Source organism: Anopheles funestus, chromosome 2RL (genome assembly GCF_943734845.2).
Source record: "Anopheles funestus chromosome 2RL, idAnoFuneDA-416_04, whole genome shotgun sequence".
NCBI lineage: Eukaryota > Metazoa > Arthropoda > Insecta > Diptera > Culicidae > Anopheles > Anopheles funestus.
In genome coordinates this window covers 13,493,445-13,510,447 of record NC_064598.1, presented here as the reverse complement: position 1 = coordinate 13,510,447, position 17,003 = coordinate 13,493,445, and the positions used below count along the sequence as shown (strand labels likewise).

Genomic DNA, 17,003 nt, shown 5'->3' with positions numbered 1-17,003 from the left:
TCGAACCGGTCGCCCACGATGTTTTACCGAACCGTAATGAGTGCAGATTAAAAAAAAATAGTCGAAAAGCAAGACAAGACGAAGCGCACGAAATGAGTGTAGCGAGTGTGGAGAATTAAAAAAGGAGCGCAAGGACAAGAAAAAAACCCGAGGATACCATCTACGAGCGGTTCGGCAAAATAAAAATCCTGTACAATGCCGCGCACGCGGTAGTAGATGGAGAAAAAAATCCGAGATTTTTGCATGTGTTGCATCCGCTGCGTGCTGGACAGGTGGGGAGGAGGGGTGCTGGGATACAACCCCAATGCTGCGTCTGTCTGCCCGATACCCGATGATGCTGTATGGGTGCACGAGAGCACCAACACAGCACAGTAAGGATCCGGGTGCTGGGCGCCTCCATCGGCATCGAGTGGGTTTTGCCATCGGACATGAGACACCCGAACGATGGGACCCACCAATACAAGCGTGTGCAAGCGGTGTTTGAAATGCAAGAAAGGACGAGAGTAAAAATAAAAAAAAAACAAGGATGCGAACGGTGGAACGAAAAAATTGCCTTTCTTCGTGCCGGGCAATGGTGGCGCGTACGAGTGAGCGTGATGGATGCGCATTTTTTCCCCAACTTTTGCGTGCATTTTTTTTTCCCACCATTTGTTTGGCTCTCTTTCTTTCGGCTTCTATCGCGCTCTGTTCGTCCAGTTCTGCATCGTCCAGCTTCTGTTCGCTGTGAGTGTGTTACGCAGTCAAATTTGAATTATCCTCCCTCCCCAAAAACCCAGCGTTTCCTACCCTGACCCTGAGGTCTCGATTCCAGGGGGGGGGCAGGGATAAGGTTTCTTTTTTTCGCTTTTCCTTATCGCTTCGGCAAACGCGGGTGCCGGTTGCGTTGCGGTGTCCTTTTCCCGGGCAAGTCCGAACAAGCGGGACGGCGAATCAAGCGAAGGGACGAACGAACAAGATCCCGCTGGTCTGCTACGTGATGTTTCACATGGGTACCGTGGCCGATGGTGGCACAATGGAATAAAAAGAATATTAGCGTATACATAGGCTGCTTGCTGACCACCTTGCCTTCCCTTTGCCGGGCACAAACGGTGGAAAAGGGATACGATTTTCCCGATTTTTTCGCCGTGTGCGTGTTTGGGGTAGTTGGGGGGATTTTTTTGTTGTTGCTCTCCTCGAGCTAGCGCAGGCCACGGATGCGAGAAAAGGAACCGCCGAATCCGAAGCTCTAAGTCTGGCTCACTCGGTGGAAAGAAAAAACGTAAACGAAGGGTTGAAAAAAAATCCCATCGTAACTCACGCACACAAGCTAGACCGGGCGGGAAAGCGAATTTTTATTTCCCACTGCAGAAAGGAAGCTGGCTGTCCCGACCCCGTAAAAACCGTACCGAACCTGCACCAACACAGATAGTGGCCGCTAGGTTCTCGCCTTGCGTTGTGATGTTTTCTTTGCTCGCTTCTGGTTGCCAAGATTTTCTGTCTATGCGAAAAAAGGGGAAAACCCTGGGGTTGGTGGTGATGATGCTTTGCATTTGCCAAACCACTTCTATATGGCCGCGCTGTATGACGCATGTACGCAACGCATGATGCGTTCCGATGGATTCCGTTGCGTTTCCGCTTGCATATGAACGCGTGTATTGATTGGACACACACACACACACACACACACACACACATGGACGGACACACATGGTGGACGTTTATTTCGCCATTTACTACACTAGTTTCCCAGCTAGACAAAACAACAGCTAACCATTGATCGGGGACGAATTTCGATCCGAATCTATGTTGGTAATGCAAGGACGCGGGAAAAAAGGCGATTGAAGCATGTAGTGGAAACTTTTGGATTTTTGTTAGCATATTTGGAGATGTGTGCGTGTTGTGTGGTAGTTACATTAAAATAGTTTCAATGTTTGGAAACTTTTTCATTGATTTTTGTACGGTTGAAATGTATAATAGAATAATTAGGATCGGAATTGTTGATAATTAAACACTTTTTGAAGGCATAATTGATGATTAAAATTTAAAGAGAGTAAAAACTAATACTTTGTATACTTTTATGCTTGTTTTAATTATGAACTTTGATCATTTCTCTCATTTAAAAATATTTCACTTCAATAAAATTCAGCCATAGTAATTATTACACCTTTTTCTATTAATAACCGCTTTTCCGGAAATTAGTATAGTTAGTTCTTACAAGTTCGAATGAAAATAAAAAAAGAACGTATGTTCTTTAACAGTAATAACAATAGTAAGCTTCTTGAAAGAAATCTTTGAAATAAGAATGCATCCCGCTTAATCAGATCAGTTCCTTTCCCACAATGAATGCAATGTTAGAAAATGGTACAAATTAGATACGATGAAAAAGTACAATCCACATCAAACACATGATGCACAGGTGCAATCATGCGTACCAGTACAAAGGAAAACTCTGATATGCTGATTTCGGAGGTTGCCTTGAAGCTTTTGCAATAATCAAAGCCTGGGCGAAACAAAGCGAACAAAACAAAACTCCAAACCAGCGAACAGTGTCGGGCAAATTATGCACACAAGCCAAAAGCAGAAATAAAAGCAAAGAAACAGAAAAAAGCAAATTCAAATTTGGCTGCCCAATGCACTTCGTTTCGGTGTTCTGGGCTTTCCCCCGGAAAGCGATAAAGGACATCAGAAGGAAAAGAAAGCAACAAAACAAAACGCATCCAATAAGATCTCCGAGCAAAAATTCCGTGTTCGGTTTTGTGAGGAACGCATACACAGGCACGCATCGGTTGCCTTGTGTACATAGGCGCACGGTGACCGTAATGGACGGGGCGGCCTCATCGTCCTCAAGGTTTGGCATCGAACATCACGAAACCTGCCGGACGATACCGAACAACGACGCTAGACCATCAACGGCCATCAGGACGAATTTCCATACGGTGTGGTGATGCGAATCGGTTGCCCCTGGTGTGCGGTCAGCAAACGGTTGCGTACGGTACGGTGTGTGAGCCGTATGGGAAGCTTAGAGGAGCCGACATTGGGGAAAGAGGGGAGTTGATTAAATGATAGAGCCATCGGCGAATGCGGTACCGTTCGGTTTGAAAAAAACCCGTGAGCTTAGTGCCGGGAAAAAATGGGAAAGAGAAAAAGACACACACAACACACACACACAACACGAAACAGAAAATTTGGTGGAAGTTTCCAAATTTGTGCACTCTTGTATCCCTTTCCCGATCTCCATCGTTGGATCCCTTAACAACGCTCGTAGCCGATCAATTTTTGGGGGATGGAAATTTCAGCTCTTTCTAGTCGAAACAGCGCGGGGAAAAAAAATCCCGGTGGAAACCGAATACCTCCCAGAAAACAGAAAAGAGTTCGATACAGGGAGGGAACCTCGGTTTTTTTTCTTCCCTTACCTTCCTTCTATGTTGGGCTGGTGACCATTGCCTGGTCTAAGCAGAGTATAAAACAAGGTGAAACAGGGACAGAAGATTGCATCTCAACCATAGCTTTGCATGGAAGCCCAGTGATGCCCAGTGAGAAAGGAGCGAGTAGAAAATGCTGGTACTGGAAGCCACCGTCATAGAGTGACCGTGGAAAATGTGGAAAAATGTACAGGTTTTTCCTCGGGTTTTGTGGTTTTTTCCTTCCCCACTCCAAATTAGACCCACACACTGACACATACGCCATCGCACACTACCCGGGATGCGGCGGTTTGGGGGGTCATTTTTTTCTCCCCCCCAGCGAAGGGGGGGGGGGTGTGCTGATAAAATGAATTTCTGACAATTGTTTTGGCTGCATCGTGCTAACACACGAACGCGCCCATGTGTGGGGCTGTCCTTCACATCATTCGATTTTACATAACTTTCCGCGAAAATGGTCCGGGAAAAAGTTTTTCCCGCTTGCAGGTTGGCGTAAATGAATCGTATGAATTGTACATTTTTACCATAATATTCCACGTTTGTTCGAGATATTGTTTAGGGTTCAATCAACTATCACGTAACGCTGGTAGGAGGAGGCGGGTTACTGCCAGCGTTACGTTTTTGTTACAATAGCGAAGGGAGGAGGGAGGATAAACAAAATTTCCATTTTTGTGTTACGTTTTAGTTTAGATTTTCCCTTTAGCTTGTTAGCCGTTGTTTGGAGTTGTGTCGCCATCCAAACTTTTACCGCTGTTTATTTAAAGTCTTGTTCGTGCGCATTTTTGCATTTGGCAAAAAGCTCGCAATTTCCCAATTAACGCAAATGAAATGTTTTAATTCCATTCAGCGCAGCACAGACAGCCGAGGTGCCGAGTTTTTGGTTTTTTTGTCCCTGTTTTCAGTCTTTGTGATTTGAAATAAAAGTGTGCCGTTGTAACACCCAAAGGAAAAGAAAAGGAAAGGCAAAAACAGCACACGCCGTCACTTAATGAATGGGAAAGTTTTACCATTTTTGCTTGTCTTGCTTTCCGAGAACAAAACAATTGATTTGGTTTTCAATCTTTTTTCTTTTCTTTCTTTTTTTGTTGCTATGAGTTGTATGTCGGTGTGTCTACGAGCTGACCGTCACCATCAACCGGACACGAACTTCCGGGTGTCGTTAGGGAAGTTGTCACACTTTGTTGCAGGTTCAAATATGGTACCGCCATCACCCCGGAATCATTGGTGCCCGTTCGTGAATGGTGAAAAGTTTTTCCTTCATCACCGTCATCGGAGTGAATGCGCAGCGAAACGTGTCAGAATGGAATGTAGAATGGTGGAAATAATGTTTGGTGAATAATTTGGACAAAATAATTGCACCAAGTTCTCACCATGTGACCATATGCGACCACGAATGGAACGTAAAAGCACGTTAAATGAATAGCCGTTCTCGACGAAAGGATTGCACTCTGTCCATGCCGTAACAAGCCGTTTAAAAATAGAAAAGATAGTTATAATTTTAAAAAAATATATAACTTAACGTTTAACAAACGCTGGATCGATTTTGAACAAGTAATTATTTAACGGATAACGCCGGCCACAAGACAAAAGAAACTTTAATACAAAAAATGTGTCAAAAAAAAGGCAAAAATGAAGGTTTTGTTCGATTGACGAACTTTGAAAGTTGATTATTCGAAGCTGGCTGCAAGAAGTTAAGAAATCGAGAAGAAACACCATTTCGTTGGGCACAATTTTTCACTGCCCCCCAACCGGGACACTGTCCTTTCCGCTTTTTGGGGGCTGACTGTTCAAGCTTTGTACATTGTGAAAGTTTTTCATCACCTTACATCAAATAAGGAAGGATTCTGTTCTGTTGGTTTGCGTTGTAGTGCGTCCGGTTTGCAAACAAAAAAAAAAAAGAAAAGGAAAAAGCCAACACAAAAAGAAAAGAACTCCCGAAACTACCCGAAACAAAGAATGTAAGCAACTCCTCAAGAGAAAAATCTTGAAAACAATTCCACGTGGGATAAAGCTGAAGGGGGAACAAGCAACCCAAAAACTCACCCAGGACCGGTGGACGAGATGTCGAGGATGAAGTAGAAAAAGAAAGGAAAACGTGGAAAATGCACCCCCACCCGTGGGTGGGTGGTAAAATTGAAACCCACCGGCTCACCCACCGGCCTTTGGCTGGGCGTGTTAATGAAAAGGGAAACATGGAAAACATGCGAAGAAAGTGATGGTTTGCATCGACCGCTTCACGAAACGAAAGAAAGACGCTGATAAACGCTGAAGGTTTTAGAAGTAAGATGTTGCAGAGTGGACTCCCATATTTCGTTTCCTTTCATTAGCTTGATTGAGTGTTTGTAATTAGTTGATAATGAGTTTCTTTTTTTTTTACTTCCACCAGGTTCGCTGTCTCTGCCGGGACAGAAGCCTGGTTGGACCGTTTCCCGGCCGGCTGGGCATCAAGTGCAGAAACGGAAAAGACTACATTTTAAGCCGTTTCAACCGACAAACTGGTCTAAAAATACATCAAAACGGTGTGCTTAATGCTTAATAGACGACATCTAACAAAAAGATCTACCGAGGCCCGTGTGAAATGATTGTCGAAATGAATGTTTTTTACAATTTTGAAACAAATTAAAATGAAAATATGTTTTTTCTTTTACCACACAATAACAAGTATGTAAAGCGTAAGTAGATTACCAAGGCTGATGTGTTTCAAATCTGCTCTTAAAGCTTCATAATTATTTAAGCATGTTTAAAGCGAAGTTGCTTACGAAATGCTTACACCCACCCAAAGCCCAGTTGGGCACTTCCGTACACCGGAAAAGACCGACATGTTCGCGTCCTTTCGTTGTGATAGTCTTATTTAAGCTGAAGTAAAGCCACGTACATCCGAAAAAAGCAGGTTACAATCCACTTTCCAATTAGCACGAAGGTAATGGTGAAAATGTTTTAATTATATACTTATTTCGGCAACCGATAGACGTGCCCGGCGTCCCGGAAGTGTTTGCCGAATGTCGAACAAACTTTGCTTATGCAAAGGAATTTTGGTGTGTAAATTGTTAAGTTCTTCGAGGTAGCTCATTGTTGCAGGAAAACGTATTGTATTTCACCTACCTGTGGACACATTTTGCACTGATACTTTCGACCAGTTCCGTTCGGCAGTCCGGTAGCACCGATCTTGGTGGCATTGATGGGCTGAGGTACGACGAGCAGTGCGGTGGCCGGGTTGGTAGCACCACCATGCCCGGTGAGGCCACCGCCCGGTGAGCTACTGCTGGATGAGCCACGGGCTCCATACAGTTGGCTCATTTGGGCCGCGCCCGTTTGCATGGTGTGATGATCCAGCAGACGACCATCGTCGATCATGTGCCCTTTCTGTAGGTTGTTGTGATGGTGATGATGGTGATGGTGGTGATGATCGACTGGATTCATTTTTGCCTAGCAGAAGAAGAGTAGAAAGCGATTAATGTTGCTTAAAAACTTAAAATAAAAAAAAATAAAAAAATACTAAAAATATAAAAAAAAACCATTTAATAAATGAAAGAAATAACAAAAATCGACCTGCTTTTCATGCAAAAGTTCACAATCAAAACAATGACTAAAACAAGAAAACAAAATGAGATAAATAAACAACAACAAGAATTGGAAAACATTGCATCAACAACCAGGCGGAGTACACTACCTCATATCCTTGCTTCATCGCCATTGGGTTTCGAGGTGTTGGCCAACCACCGTACGTGTCCATATCCTTCGTATGCTGTCCACATTGCTATCCCCGGCGGAAGGTGATGGTGACAATGTATCGTAATGCAGCGTGAATATTTGTACCATATTTGCATACAGAGATTGTTTTTAATTTCATCCCAATTTCAGCCATCCACAATGTACAAATTTGGTACAAGTTAGTCAACAACACAATCCACGTTTGAAGGGTAATTCGAATAGTTTGACGCCATTGGACGAAAAGGTGCAATAAAAGAGAAGTAAATAAATGTAGTTTTTGTTAGTAATGGAAGCGTTGGGCGAATCTTTGTGTCTGAATGTAAAATTGCCATCATCAATCTAATTAAAAATTTGTCAGCAGTGGCGGTCTCTTACGGTAGGCGGAATTGTCGACTCTTTAGGGCTGCTTTTCTAAATAATTCATTGTCATTCATGCTTAACACTTAATGCTTAATAAAGCATGGAACAATTGTGTATGACCAAAGTAACATAGTAGATGGTGTTTTATGTCCTGATAATTTCCTTTATATTGCTTTTTATGTAAAATACACCTAGATCATACGAAGCATTTGCAGATTGGTTTGTAAACAGGCTACGATCTAAACGTCAAAAAGCGAGATCAAAATGCCGGAGATGACATTTGCTAAGATTCGACATAAATAATTTGCTGACGCTAACGCCAAATGGAACGCGTGTGACACTAAGGAAATTTGCAAAAAAAATTGCGTGTACGATGCGCGTACTAAAGCTTGTAAATGAGATGCATTTGTTATGCACTTCATTTTGCTAAAGAATGTTGTGTTTTATGGTATTAAAAATAGTGTTAAAATATTGTTAAAAATAGTGTAAGAACGGACACGATCGAGTGGAGCGGGGAGAGTGGAGAAGCGGATCTCATGCAGGAGCGAAGTGCGTGCGAAAGAATGAGAGAAGGTGAGAGCGAGCCGCTTCGCCTAATTATAGTTGTGTAGGTGTGTCGCGATAGCGCAGCAGGAGAGATAACGCTAATGAGAAAAGGAGAAGTTATGATCACTAGCGATCGGACAGCAATACATGAACGTAATTCGGTGATGCGTGGACAGTGGCGTCCTTTCTTTGTGCGTGTAAAAGTCTGCTATAGTTGTTTTTATAGTGTCAAAACGTGATCTTATTCCATTAAAGGAATCGTTATCAAATAAATTCGAGTGCTATGATGATAAAAAGGGAAGATATTTATGCTCGTGTTCCAATTGTAGCCTGTGAAGGCTTGGTTTGTGTGAGCGTATGCTCTCGTGTTAGTAGTTTCGATCGCGTGAGATACACCGAGTGAGATACACCAAGGCAAGTATTCAAGTGTGTAAGTGAAAGCAGAGTTTGCGTTGTGTAGTGCGTTTTGGAAACGAGTTTTGTGTTATGTGTGCATGCGTTTGTGTATTCAAAATTGTAGCCATTGTAGGTGAGTGTGTTGTTTTAAATGTGTCAAAGTGAGTTGATGTGTATAAATTAATGAAAAATGCTAATTTGTAAAAGTAAAAGGGCCACGAAGAAGTGGAATTATATTCCAAAGTAAATGCCGTTTTCTGTTTGATGAAAGTAAAGAGTCCAGCGTATAAACTTGGGTAAGTAAACCACATTCAATCAGACATATCGGAAGCAAGCAAGAGAAATTATATAATTTATTGGTAAATAAAGTAAATTACCCCCCTTGATCTGCTTGATCCGCCACAGGGTGTCAAACAATGACATCACGATGTCGATTGAAATATGAATTACAGTCAAATGGTCGATTTTCGATACACACATTTAATGTTTCGTAAGTTCTGAGTTGCCGATAAATGTGAAACGTTCTAGGAAGAAATTTAATTTCACTACGTATGTGGTTGTGCGTATGTTCGCAATTCCGTGAAGTGAGGTAAGTGTCAACATCAATAAGCTCGTCGACAAGAGTCGTTCAAAAGAGCTCAAAGTATATATTCCAAATACCAATATCTCTGATATAATGTAGTTGAACATTAAAGGACGAACAGTTCTGTTTACTTTTATGTATAAAGCTAAACATACTGTAAATTGGAAAAGTGAACGTTTGTATACCTATAAATTTAATAACAATCTTATTGCATTCACTCAGTGCAAACAAACTAGCAAAAAAATGTGTTAACACCTTTGGCACATCATCAACAAATAAATTGAAAATGCCTAAAAAGCACAAAGCTTTGTTGCCAAAATGAAAATGACAGTAAACTTTAACAAAAAAAAATCACCCCCTTCCCAATGGATGGACATTTTCCATTAGAAATTAGTTGATATCTCAACAGCGCACAAGTCGAGTTATAATAATTCATCTAGCAATGATCTTCCCGTGCAGTTTTGCTAAACAAGTTGTTCGTGTTAAAATCATCCCATTATACAGCTGCGTGGAAGAGTGGCCACTTCGAAGAAATGGCGTTGAGAAAACCCCCCTTCCCGAAACCACCCAACCCGCTGAAAGTGGACCGCGGTTTAATGCTTGTAAAATGATCGCTTTCAAGCATTCGTTTACTAAAATAAACTACAAAAAAAACGAAGGAAAATCCGAAAGAAAAGGCTTCACAAAAGCACGACCAAGATAAGTTTCTGTACCGTGGATCCCTTTCGTACTACAGGCAGAAATGTGGCAGAAACCGGTGCAAATGAAGGCAACACGAAGCATCGTCCTGTCTGAAGCGTCCAAATCAGCTCCGGAACCCGGTGTGGGTGTGTGCTCCCAAACAGAGTGGGGGGAGACGAACGTAAGAGGGTGGAAAAATTATTTAAAATACTGGAAAAAATTAGCTCAAGGGTGGAAAATTTTTATATCAAAGTTATTTTTTAATTGAATTTTTTCTCGCTCGCCCCGGTTGCGGATCGCTTCGGTTTTGGGTCCGCGTTCACCAGTTTTGCACTGACGTTTTGGTTCCGTTTTTTTTACTCTTTTCAACCTCCTCCCCCCCACCCTCCTTTCCGGCACTTTTCCCGTGTCCGTTTGCCATGGTGCTGGTGGTGAAAATTAAACCCGACCAGTGCAGCCGGAACTGGAAGGTGGCCAAAAAGGATCTTTTCCCCGACTTTCTCGCCCATTCCATCTATGTTACGCAAAAAAAAAACACGGGGGGAAAACCATCGCACATCAGCACATCAAGGTTTAGTTCACGGGTTTCAATGTTCCGTCTATGTGTACTCCTCTCTTCCCTCCCTTCCTCCGACTCTCCACTCCTTTTTTCCCCCTTTTTCCCACGAAACGGTTAGGAACGGCTCGAGGGCTTGCGGACACATTGCGAACGTTGCTGAAGCCGACAAACGCTGGCTCTCTTCTTTGATTGCTTCACTTTGATGGAGTTCGGGTCCGACCTGGTCCGACGATCGTCGGTGGGAAGATGTGAAGCAGAAAATGGGTTTTGAGGGACGAAGGCGAGAGAGAGAGACGTAAAAAGGGACGTAATCGGAACGGGCGGGGGTGGGGGCGAAGCGTGTTGGGGGGGGGAGGTAAGTTTGAAACGTGTTGATGAATCTATGGTAACGATAGGAAAGGATCTGCCGACGAGGCCGCACATTTGTCCGTTGTCGGTTCGGGTGCAAGAATTTTCCGGTTTTTTTCCTTTTCACTTCGCCCCATTCTCATTCGCTCGTGTTGAATTTCTGCTGCTTCACCCGGTACAGGGTAGGGCTTAAAGTGCGTCACCGGGTGTAAAACCGGTACAAACTGGTGACCATCTAATACGGGACACGATCGTTCCAAATCGACAAATCGGAAAGAGAGATGAGGGCGAAAAAAAAATGAAGATAACATTCGGTTGCCATTTAGCAAAGGGACGAAAAAAAAGGAACAATTTGCAACACAAATTTGGCGTTATGTGTGAGTGTGTGTGTGTGTGTGAGAGCGGAAACGATCGCCATACACGCTTGTCTATCGTTTGTCGTAACGACGATTCACTGTGCCACAGAAAACGGTCGATAGTATTGGGCCGACGAATGTACATTAAATGATTTACTTCGCAAGCTACGCTTCCTGTTCCGATGATGATGATGCGTGCGTGCGCGTGTTCTACACCCGAAATGATGGCCTCCCTCTCCGCCCCCCGGAAACACGGGTGGGTGTGGGCCGGCGCGAAAGAAGCACCAGGTTGGGAAAACGCAATCAGCGTGTGTTTCGAAGAGGAATTAAAGCGACGAACCGGCCTTGGGGATGCTACTGGTCGGATGGACGATATTTGTCCAGACTCGTTTGAAATTCGTAGTTTTAATTAGATTTTTATTTTCTCTCTCTCCAACCGGCCACTCATAATGCTGCACCCAGTTGGTGGTGAATGTCGCGTGTTTCGGCGTGTTTGTGTGTGGAGTAAAAGTTTTTGAAATTATAAAAAATTTTGTCGTCCGTTTGATTGGTAAAACTAAGATTAGATTGGATGTAATTCGTGTCGATATGTTTTAGATTTTTCATTAAACTTTCTAGTTGAAATATTTTCGATTTTTAATCAATTGTAGAGATGTACAGTAAGTTAATAGAAGTGTTATTATAATTTATTTAACATTGACCCATTTGAAAAAAAAAATTCTCCTTTCTCGAATGCTTGCTTGCCTGCTGGTAAATTATATCATCCCGCGGTCCGGTTTTGTAAACATCGTCAGCGCTGCTTCGCTAACTACAAATATTTGAATTTAATCATGAAAAATGGGAGTCTATTTTTCTTCTTTTGTTACGCGCGGAACCCTCACCGCGGGCGGCAAACGGTATACATCCGGCCTTGTACGGTATTGATGGTCTTGGTCGCGGGCGCGGTACCGTGGGCAACCAGGCCGGTTTGCGAATGTCGAAATCGGTCCCTATCGCGTTAACGGTAAGGAAAGAAAGAAAAAAAAGTGCGAAAAGGGCAGGGAAAATTGAAAAATAGAGCAGGAAATGTAATGAATGCCCGTGCGCGATGCCCATAAATCATTAGGTGAGCAAATTTGGTGGAATCAAAGCCAAAATCGCTTGGATAGCGGGGGGAAATCGTTGCTTCCTATCCCAACACACGTTGGTTCAAATCTCTAGCGAGCTAGACATCGCCGTACACGCATGTAGACAGTGGGGCTTTATGTTCGATACATATATCCCATCCTGAATGCTGCTGGCCGGTGCACAGGACAGACATGTACATACGCGAACATCCGCCTCGGGATGGGATTTGAATCGCCATGTCTCGCGGGAGTAATTGGAGACGTAGTCGATGTGGATGTTCAAGCGAGAAGCAAGAACGCGTGAGGTTGGGGACGTTTTCATTAGGCGAACCGGTAGATGGATTAGGTTGGAAAATGCATGTTTCGAGCTGGTTGATATTGCCCAGAACGAAAGCTGGAAGCTTTGGACGGCCTTTGGTTTCGAGTGGCCCGTTCGGGAAGGTGACAGCCAACATCATTCATAAGCCGGTTATGCATGATCGGGTTTTTGAGTACAAGTTCCAGTGTATCTTTCATGAGTGGAATTTATTAGTCTTTCCTTCCTTCTGGCTAATGTGTGACTATATATTGAAAAATCTCTTTATTCAATCGAGAAACAAGGTTAAGAAATTCTGATTTAAATTAAGAACTCAAAATAAATATAGTAGCGCGTTTTAACCGGGTGTTGAATTATTCGTGCCACTAGGAAGTGACAGTTCTAAAATAGATTTGACACATGAAGTTGTACATGACGACTGATAAATTTCTCAATAGAGAATGATACAATATACTGGAGTATCAGAAGAGAAACAGAAATCTCTGTTAACTATTTAGAAAATATTTTAGATTGGTCTATTTAGAAGAAAGACAGAGGGAAACATATTTTTAAAAATTAAATAAATTAAATTTCAATATTAAATTAATGAGAATCAAACACTTCAATTGTTTCACAGTAAAAATGAGTTTCAAGTGCTACATGATGTTTGATTTTTGATGAAGATTTTTAAACACCTCAAAACACATGCAGAAGTTTAGTTGAAAGAGTTCTGATCCATTTTAGGAGAGTAAAAGAACCATTCATCCATTTATAGAACATCATTTGCTATTCTAAACCCGGACATTAAGCAATGTGAAGCGAACGTTTAATCAACGGAAAACAATATTTGGCATATTGCATTATTCAGCCGGACTTGAAACTTTCATGTGTTAACAGCTATCGCTGATTTTTTCGCACACGTCAACAGTGTGTTTTGTGAACCGATTTCGGTATACAACGCGCACTTACTGCATCATCGTTCCATCGTGCGAGCGTGAGTTGTTCTGTAAATTCTAGGAAAACCATAACACACACTCAACGGTAAGCGTGGTGTTAGTGATTTCTACTGTTTTCCACAACCCAGGGCACATGTTGGCGAGGAGGAGTGTTGAAGGTGATGCAGACGAACATTGGCGGGGTTTTTTTTATTTGTTCTAACAATTCCCTTTTTTCTTTTCTCATCCTGTGGGGGAGATAGCCTTTTTTCCTTCCCGGTATCGGTAGCTGTATGCTCTCTCTCTCTTTCTAAAATGGATTTCCCCGCCAGTTTTATTTGTTTTCTTCATGATGGAATGGAAAAATCCGAGCGGGTGAAAAGGTGAAAAGAGTGGCAAAAAAAACCCAACACTTTTTTTCTATTTTCTCTTTCGAATCGAACAATTTCAATTCGGTCGAGGTTAAATACGAAAGTGGGGAAATTCACACATACAAGCATTAGGATGAAAGGAACAAGAAAAAAAATACCTTGAAACATAGAATTGAACAAAATCGTGTATTTCCGGAGGTCCTTTTCTCACAGTGTTCCACCAAAACAGTGAACAGTGAGCTAGCGCGCCTGGTTCCATACAAGGATGCTGGCTGGTTTGTTACTGCTGTGTGTATTGTGTCCGTGTATTTGTATTTGTGTGCTAGAATGCTGTTAGGTGTAGTTGTGTTGGTGTGCGAAGTAGTTATATGATAGCAAAAACAAAAAAAAACAGGTTTATAAGCAACGAAGCAACCACGACGCGCGGTACGGTGGAGACGCATGGTGGTTTATCGCTTTGTTTCACGAGTTATAGGAAAACTGTTTATGAAACTGCAAGTGCAAACTGACTTTGTTGTCCGTCAAACAATGTGTAAATAACCGTTCAAATGACAGTTAAGCGACATAGAGAAGGGAATATAAAACAAGAAAATCTTTAAGATAAAATACAAACAAGACAATATTTGTATTTTCAAACATTTTTGTTAAACACTTAAATATTCAACACGAAAATATTTTTTTGAAAAGTTTTTTCCACACCAAAAAAAATCAAAATTTAATTTAAAACATCCTCCCCACTGTGAAGTAAACTTCCATCGTGGAACTGTCTCAACAAATCATACACCGAACCAGTGGAACCGTATAATCAAAAGCACAACATTCCTGACCAGCCTCAAGAAGCCGTCGGTTGGAAAGGCTCCAAAAAAAAAAACGTTGAATCTCCCTCACGGCGGACTGGCGGATAGCACGAGACGGTGTTTGATGTGTTTGTTTTCCCTTCATTTTTTTTTGCTGCCGCTGTTGTTGTTTGCTGCTCTTATTTGCTGCTTCGTAAAACATTCTTTGTTACGCTGGTGTTTGTTTTTCTTACACATCCTCCATACTGGTTTGGTGATTCGTTTTTCTTTCGCTAACTTCGTTTTCGTTGGGAAGGAGGAAGTTGCAGATGAAGATAGGGGATCAACGGAAAAAAGAAGAAAAAATCCCAAGGACATTCCTATGTGTTGTGGGAAGAGGAACTTGCTTTCACCTAGTTCGTTCTTTGTTGGGGGGGGATGCTTTAGGGTTGTGCGTTGTGTGACTTTCTCTAGCATTGCCCGAAGCATTGGCGTACGTTCTTTCTTTACCAAACTGAGCACTGGACGAAAGATTTTCCAAACACATGCGCATATGGGATACGAAAAGTCTTGGTTGTGGGAGTCGTCGGTGGGAAAAAAGGGACTTGAGGGAAGATTTTTTGCTCTTATTATAGCTTTGGAAGATTTTGTTTTTTTTGGTAAACTGAAGGAAATATTTTGTGCGATTTGCTAGCGGTTGATGACGTTTAGCCATATGAACGGGAAAGTGAAGTCAATTGTCATATAATCAAGGCGCTCTATTAGAATGATTTCGATTATAAGCGCTGGAAATGAAATACTTTCACCTTTAGAAATTTTAATAATATGTAAGAAAGTATTGCAGTTTACAGACAAATTTACCCAAATATTGTTTATTTTTTTATATATAACAAAATTCTTGAGAATTCGCCTTAACAACTCACCTCAACCGGTCCATTCCACATGTAGTGCATCCCGACGGCAGCCGGATCATGGTGCGGGTTCGATGTCATATGCTCGGCCATTACCGCGCTCATCCAGTGCACGAGGCCCTGGGTCGGGTTTTGGCCCTGCACACCGCCTGGCACGGGCATCTGGTTAAAGTTCGGTATAGCCGTGGCGGTCGCCGTGGTGCTGCTGGAATCGGGAGTAGCTCCCTCGTTCGCTGCTAGGCTAGTGGAGGAGGAGGCGGCGGCGGCCGTGGGCGATTGCGGTGGGCCACAGTTTAACGAGCGACACTTGGTGTCCTCCGGATGTCCGTGACGACAGTTGCTGGCAGCGTGTGAACTGCTTCCAGCTGCACCAAGATTTGACTGACTGCCGGGCGCCGAGTGGGGCAGATGCGGATGATGGGAATGGTGCGGATGATGGTGATGATGATGATGGTGCGGATGGTGTGGGTGGGGATGTAGATGCGGTGGCGTACCGTGATGATTGTTATTGCCCTTGCTATAATCGTTGTTGTTGGTCGCCTCCGATAGCCACGGGAATGCGTTCGACGGTTTCTGTTGCAAGGGAGAGAATTGGTAACAAAAGAATGTTTAATTAGCGGTTAATTGAGGAATGGCAATCAATGAGGTGGCAATTTCGAATGAAATCTCTTAAACCCATTAAAAGCATACAGATTCCGATTGGGGGGGGAGGATCACATTTTTATGCTCATTTGCATTAACGTACATTCATGGAAAGCGTAAGAAGCGCATCATAATTGAATACAGAATGTGTAAAGCAGAATCATCATATCCGAATGTCATCAGTGAGTGTGTGGGGGAAAAATGAAGCAACAATACGTGTAGAGGGAATTCTTCATCCTTACACCGTAAACTAACCTCAAGGATCTCATTACTTTCACTCGTGTCAACATCACGGTCAATTTCCGGATGAGCACCTTCTGATGTACTTTCTTGCTGTACTGGAACCTGTGAGGACAATGGGTTAGGCAACAAATTGCGAGGAAATTCCAGCGGGGAACTTGTCGTTGGGTTAGAAAGATCTTCCGCCTGTTCGTCGACGCCTGTTTCATCTTCCGATTGTTCCGCCTGATAGTGGTGACAGGAATCGGATCTAGTTTGCTGCTTCTTAAGCAGAGACGCTGAAGCGGCAAACAATTTTTTGTAAAACTGTGCCGGAAAGATAAACGCAGACTTGGGTGCAATTCCCGCGTCCCCATGCTCACTCTCATCTTGGTGAGTTGGTGAATGCTTCACAGTAGTTCTTTCCTTTCTCGTTTGCGCAGGATAACCGCTAACGTAACGATTGGTTTCTTCGCTAGACGCTTGTTGATCGTGTCGTGTTGCAGCACCTCCATCGGTGGGAAAATAGTTGGAGCTTTTTGTTTTGACAGCTTTGCACAGCATCTCACCGGTGTGAGATGAGGTGAGACGATTGTAGAGATCGTCCTTAATGCGTAGTTTTGAGGGCGTCATTGGTGAGGAATAAATTGTAGACATTAGTATCACTTCAATAGGAACTTTTAATCACAAAACACGCTCACTCATTCACTCATCGAGTGAGATTTTTTTCGAATTTCACCACTTTTACCTTTTACTCACTTACACACTTACTCACCACTCTCATTTTGCTCACTGCATAAGCTGCTCACC

The 17,003-nt window shown here is 42.8% G+C and overlaps 1 protein-coding gene across 3 annotated transcripts in view; it reads right to left on the bottom strand.

Moving 5' to 3' along the window:
* The window catches only part of LOC125764943 (zinc finger protein rotund-like), a 51,117-nt gene that overhangs the window by 9,361 nt on the left and 24,753 nt on the right, over nucleotides 1-17,003 (bottom strand). Inside the window, exons 1-4 of one of the 3 annotated variants that reach the window (XM_049429693.1) lie at nucleotides 16,230-16,881; nucleotides 15,345-15,905; nucleotides 7,069-7,155; nucleotides 6,501-6,824 (exon numbers count right to left, since the gene is read on the bottom strand). In XM_049429693.1, the coding sequence (XP_049285650.1) occupies nucleotides 6,501-6,824; nucleotides 7,069-7,155; nucleotides 15,345-15,905; nucleotides 16,230-16,850 (1,593 nt within the window). In that variant the 5' untranslated portion in view covers nucleotides 16,851-16,881. Of the gene's footprint in view, nucleotides 1-6,500; nucleotides 6,825-7,068; nucleotides 7,156-15,344; nucleotides 15,906-16,229; nucleotides 16,882-17,003 lie in introns of those variants that run through there. The other 2 variants (XM_049429696.1, XM_049429694.1) reach the window with 2 other exon arrangements.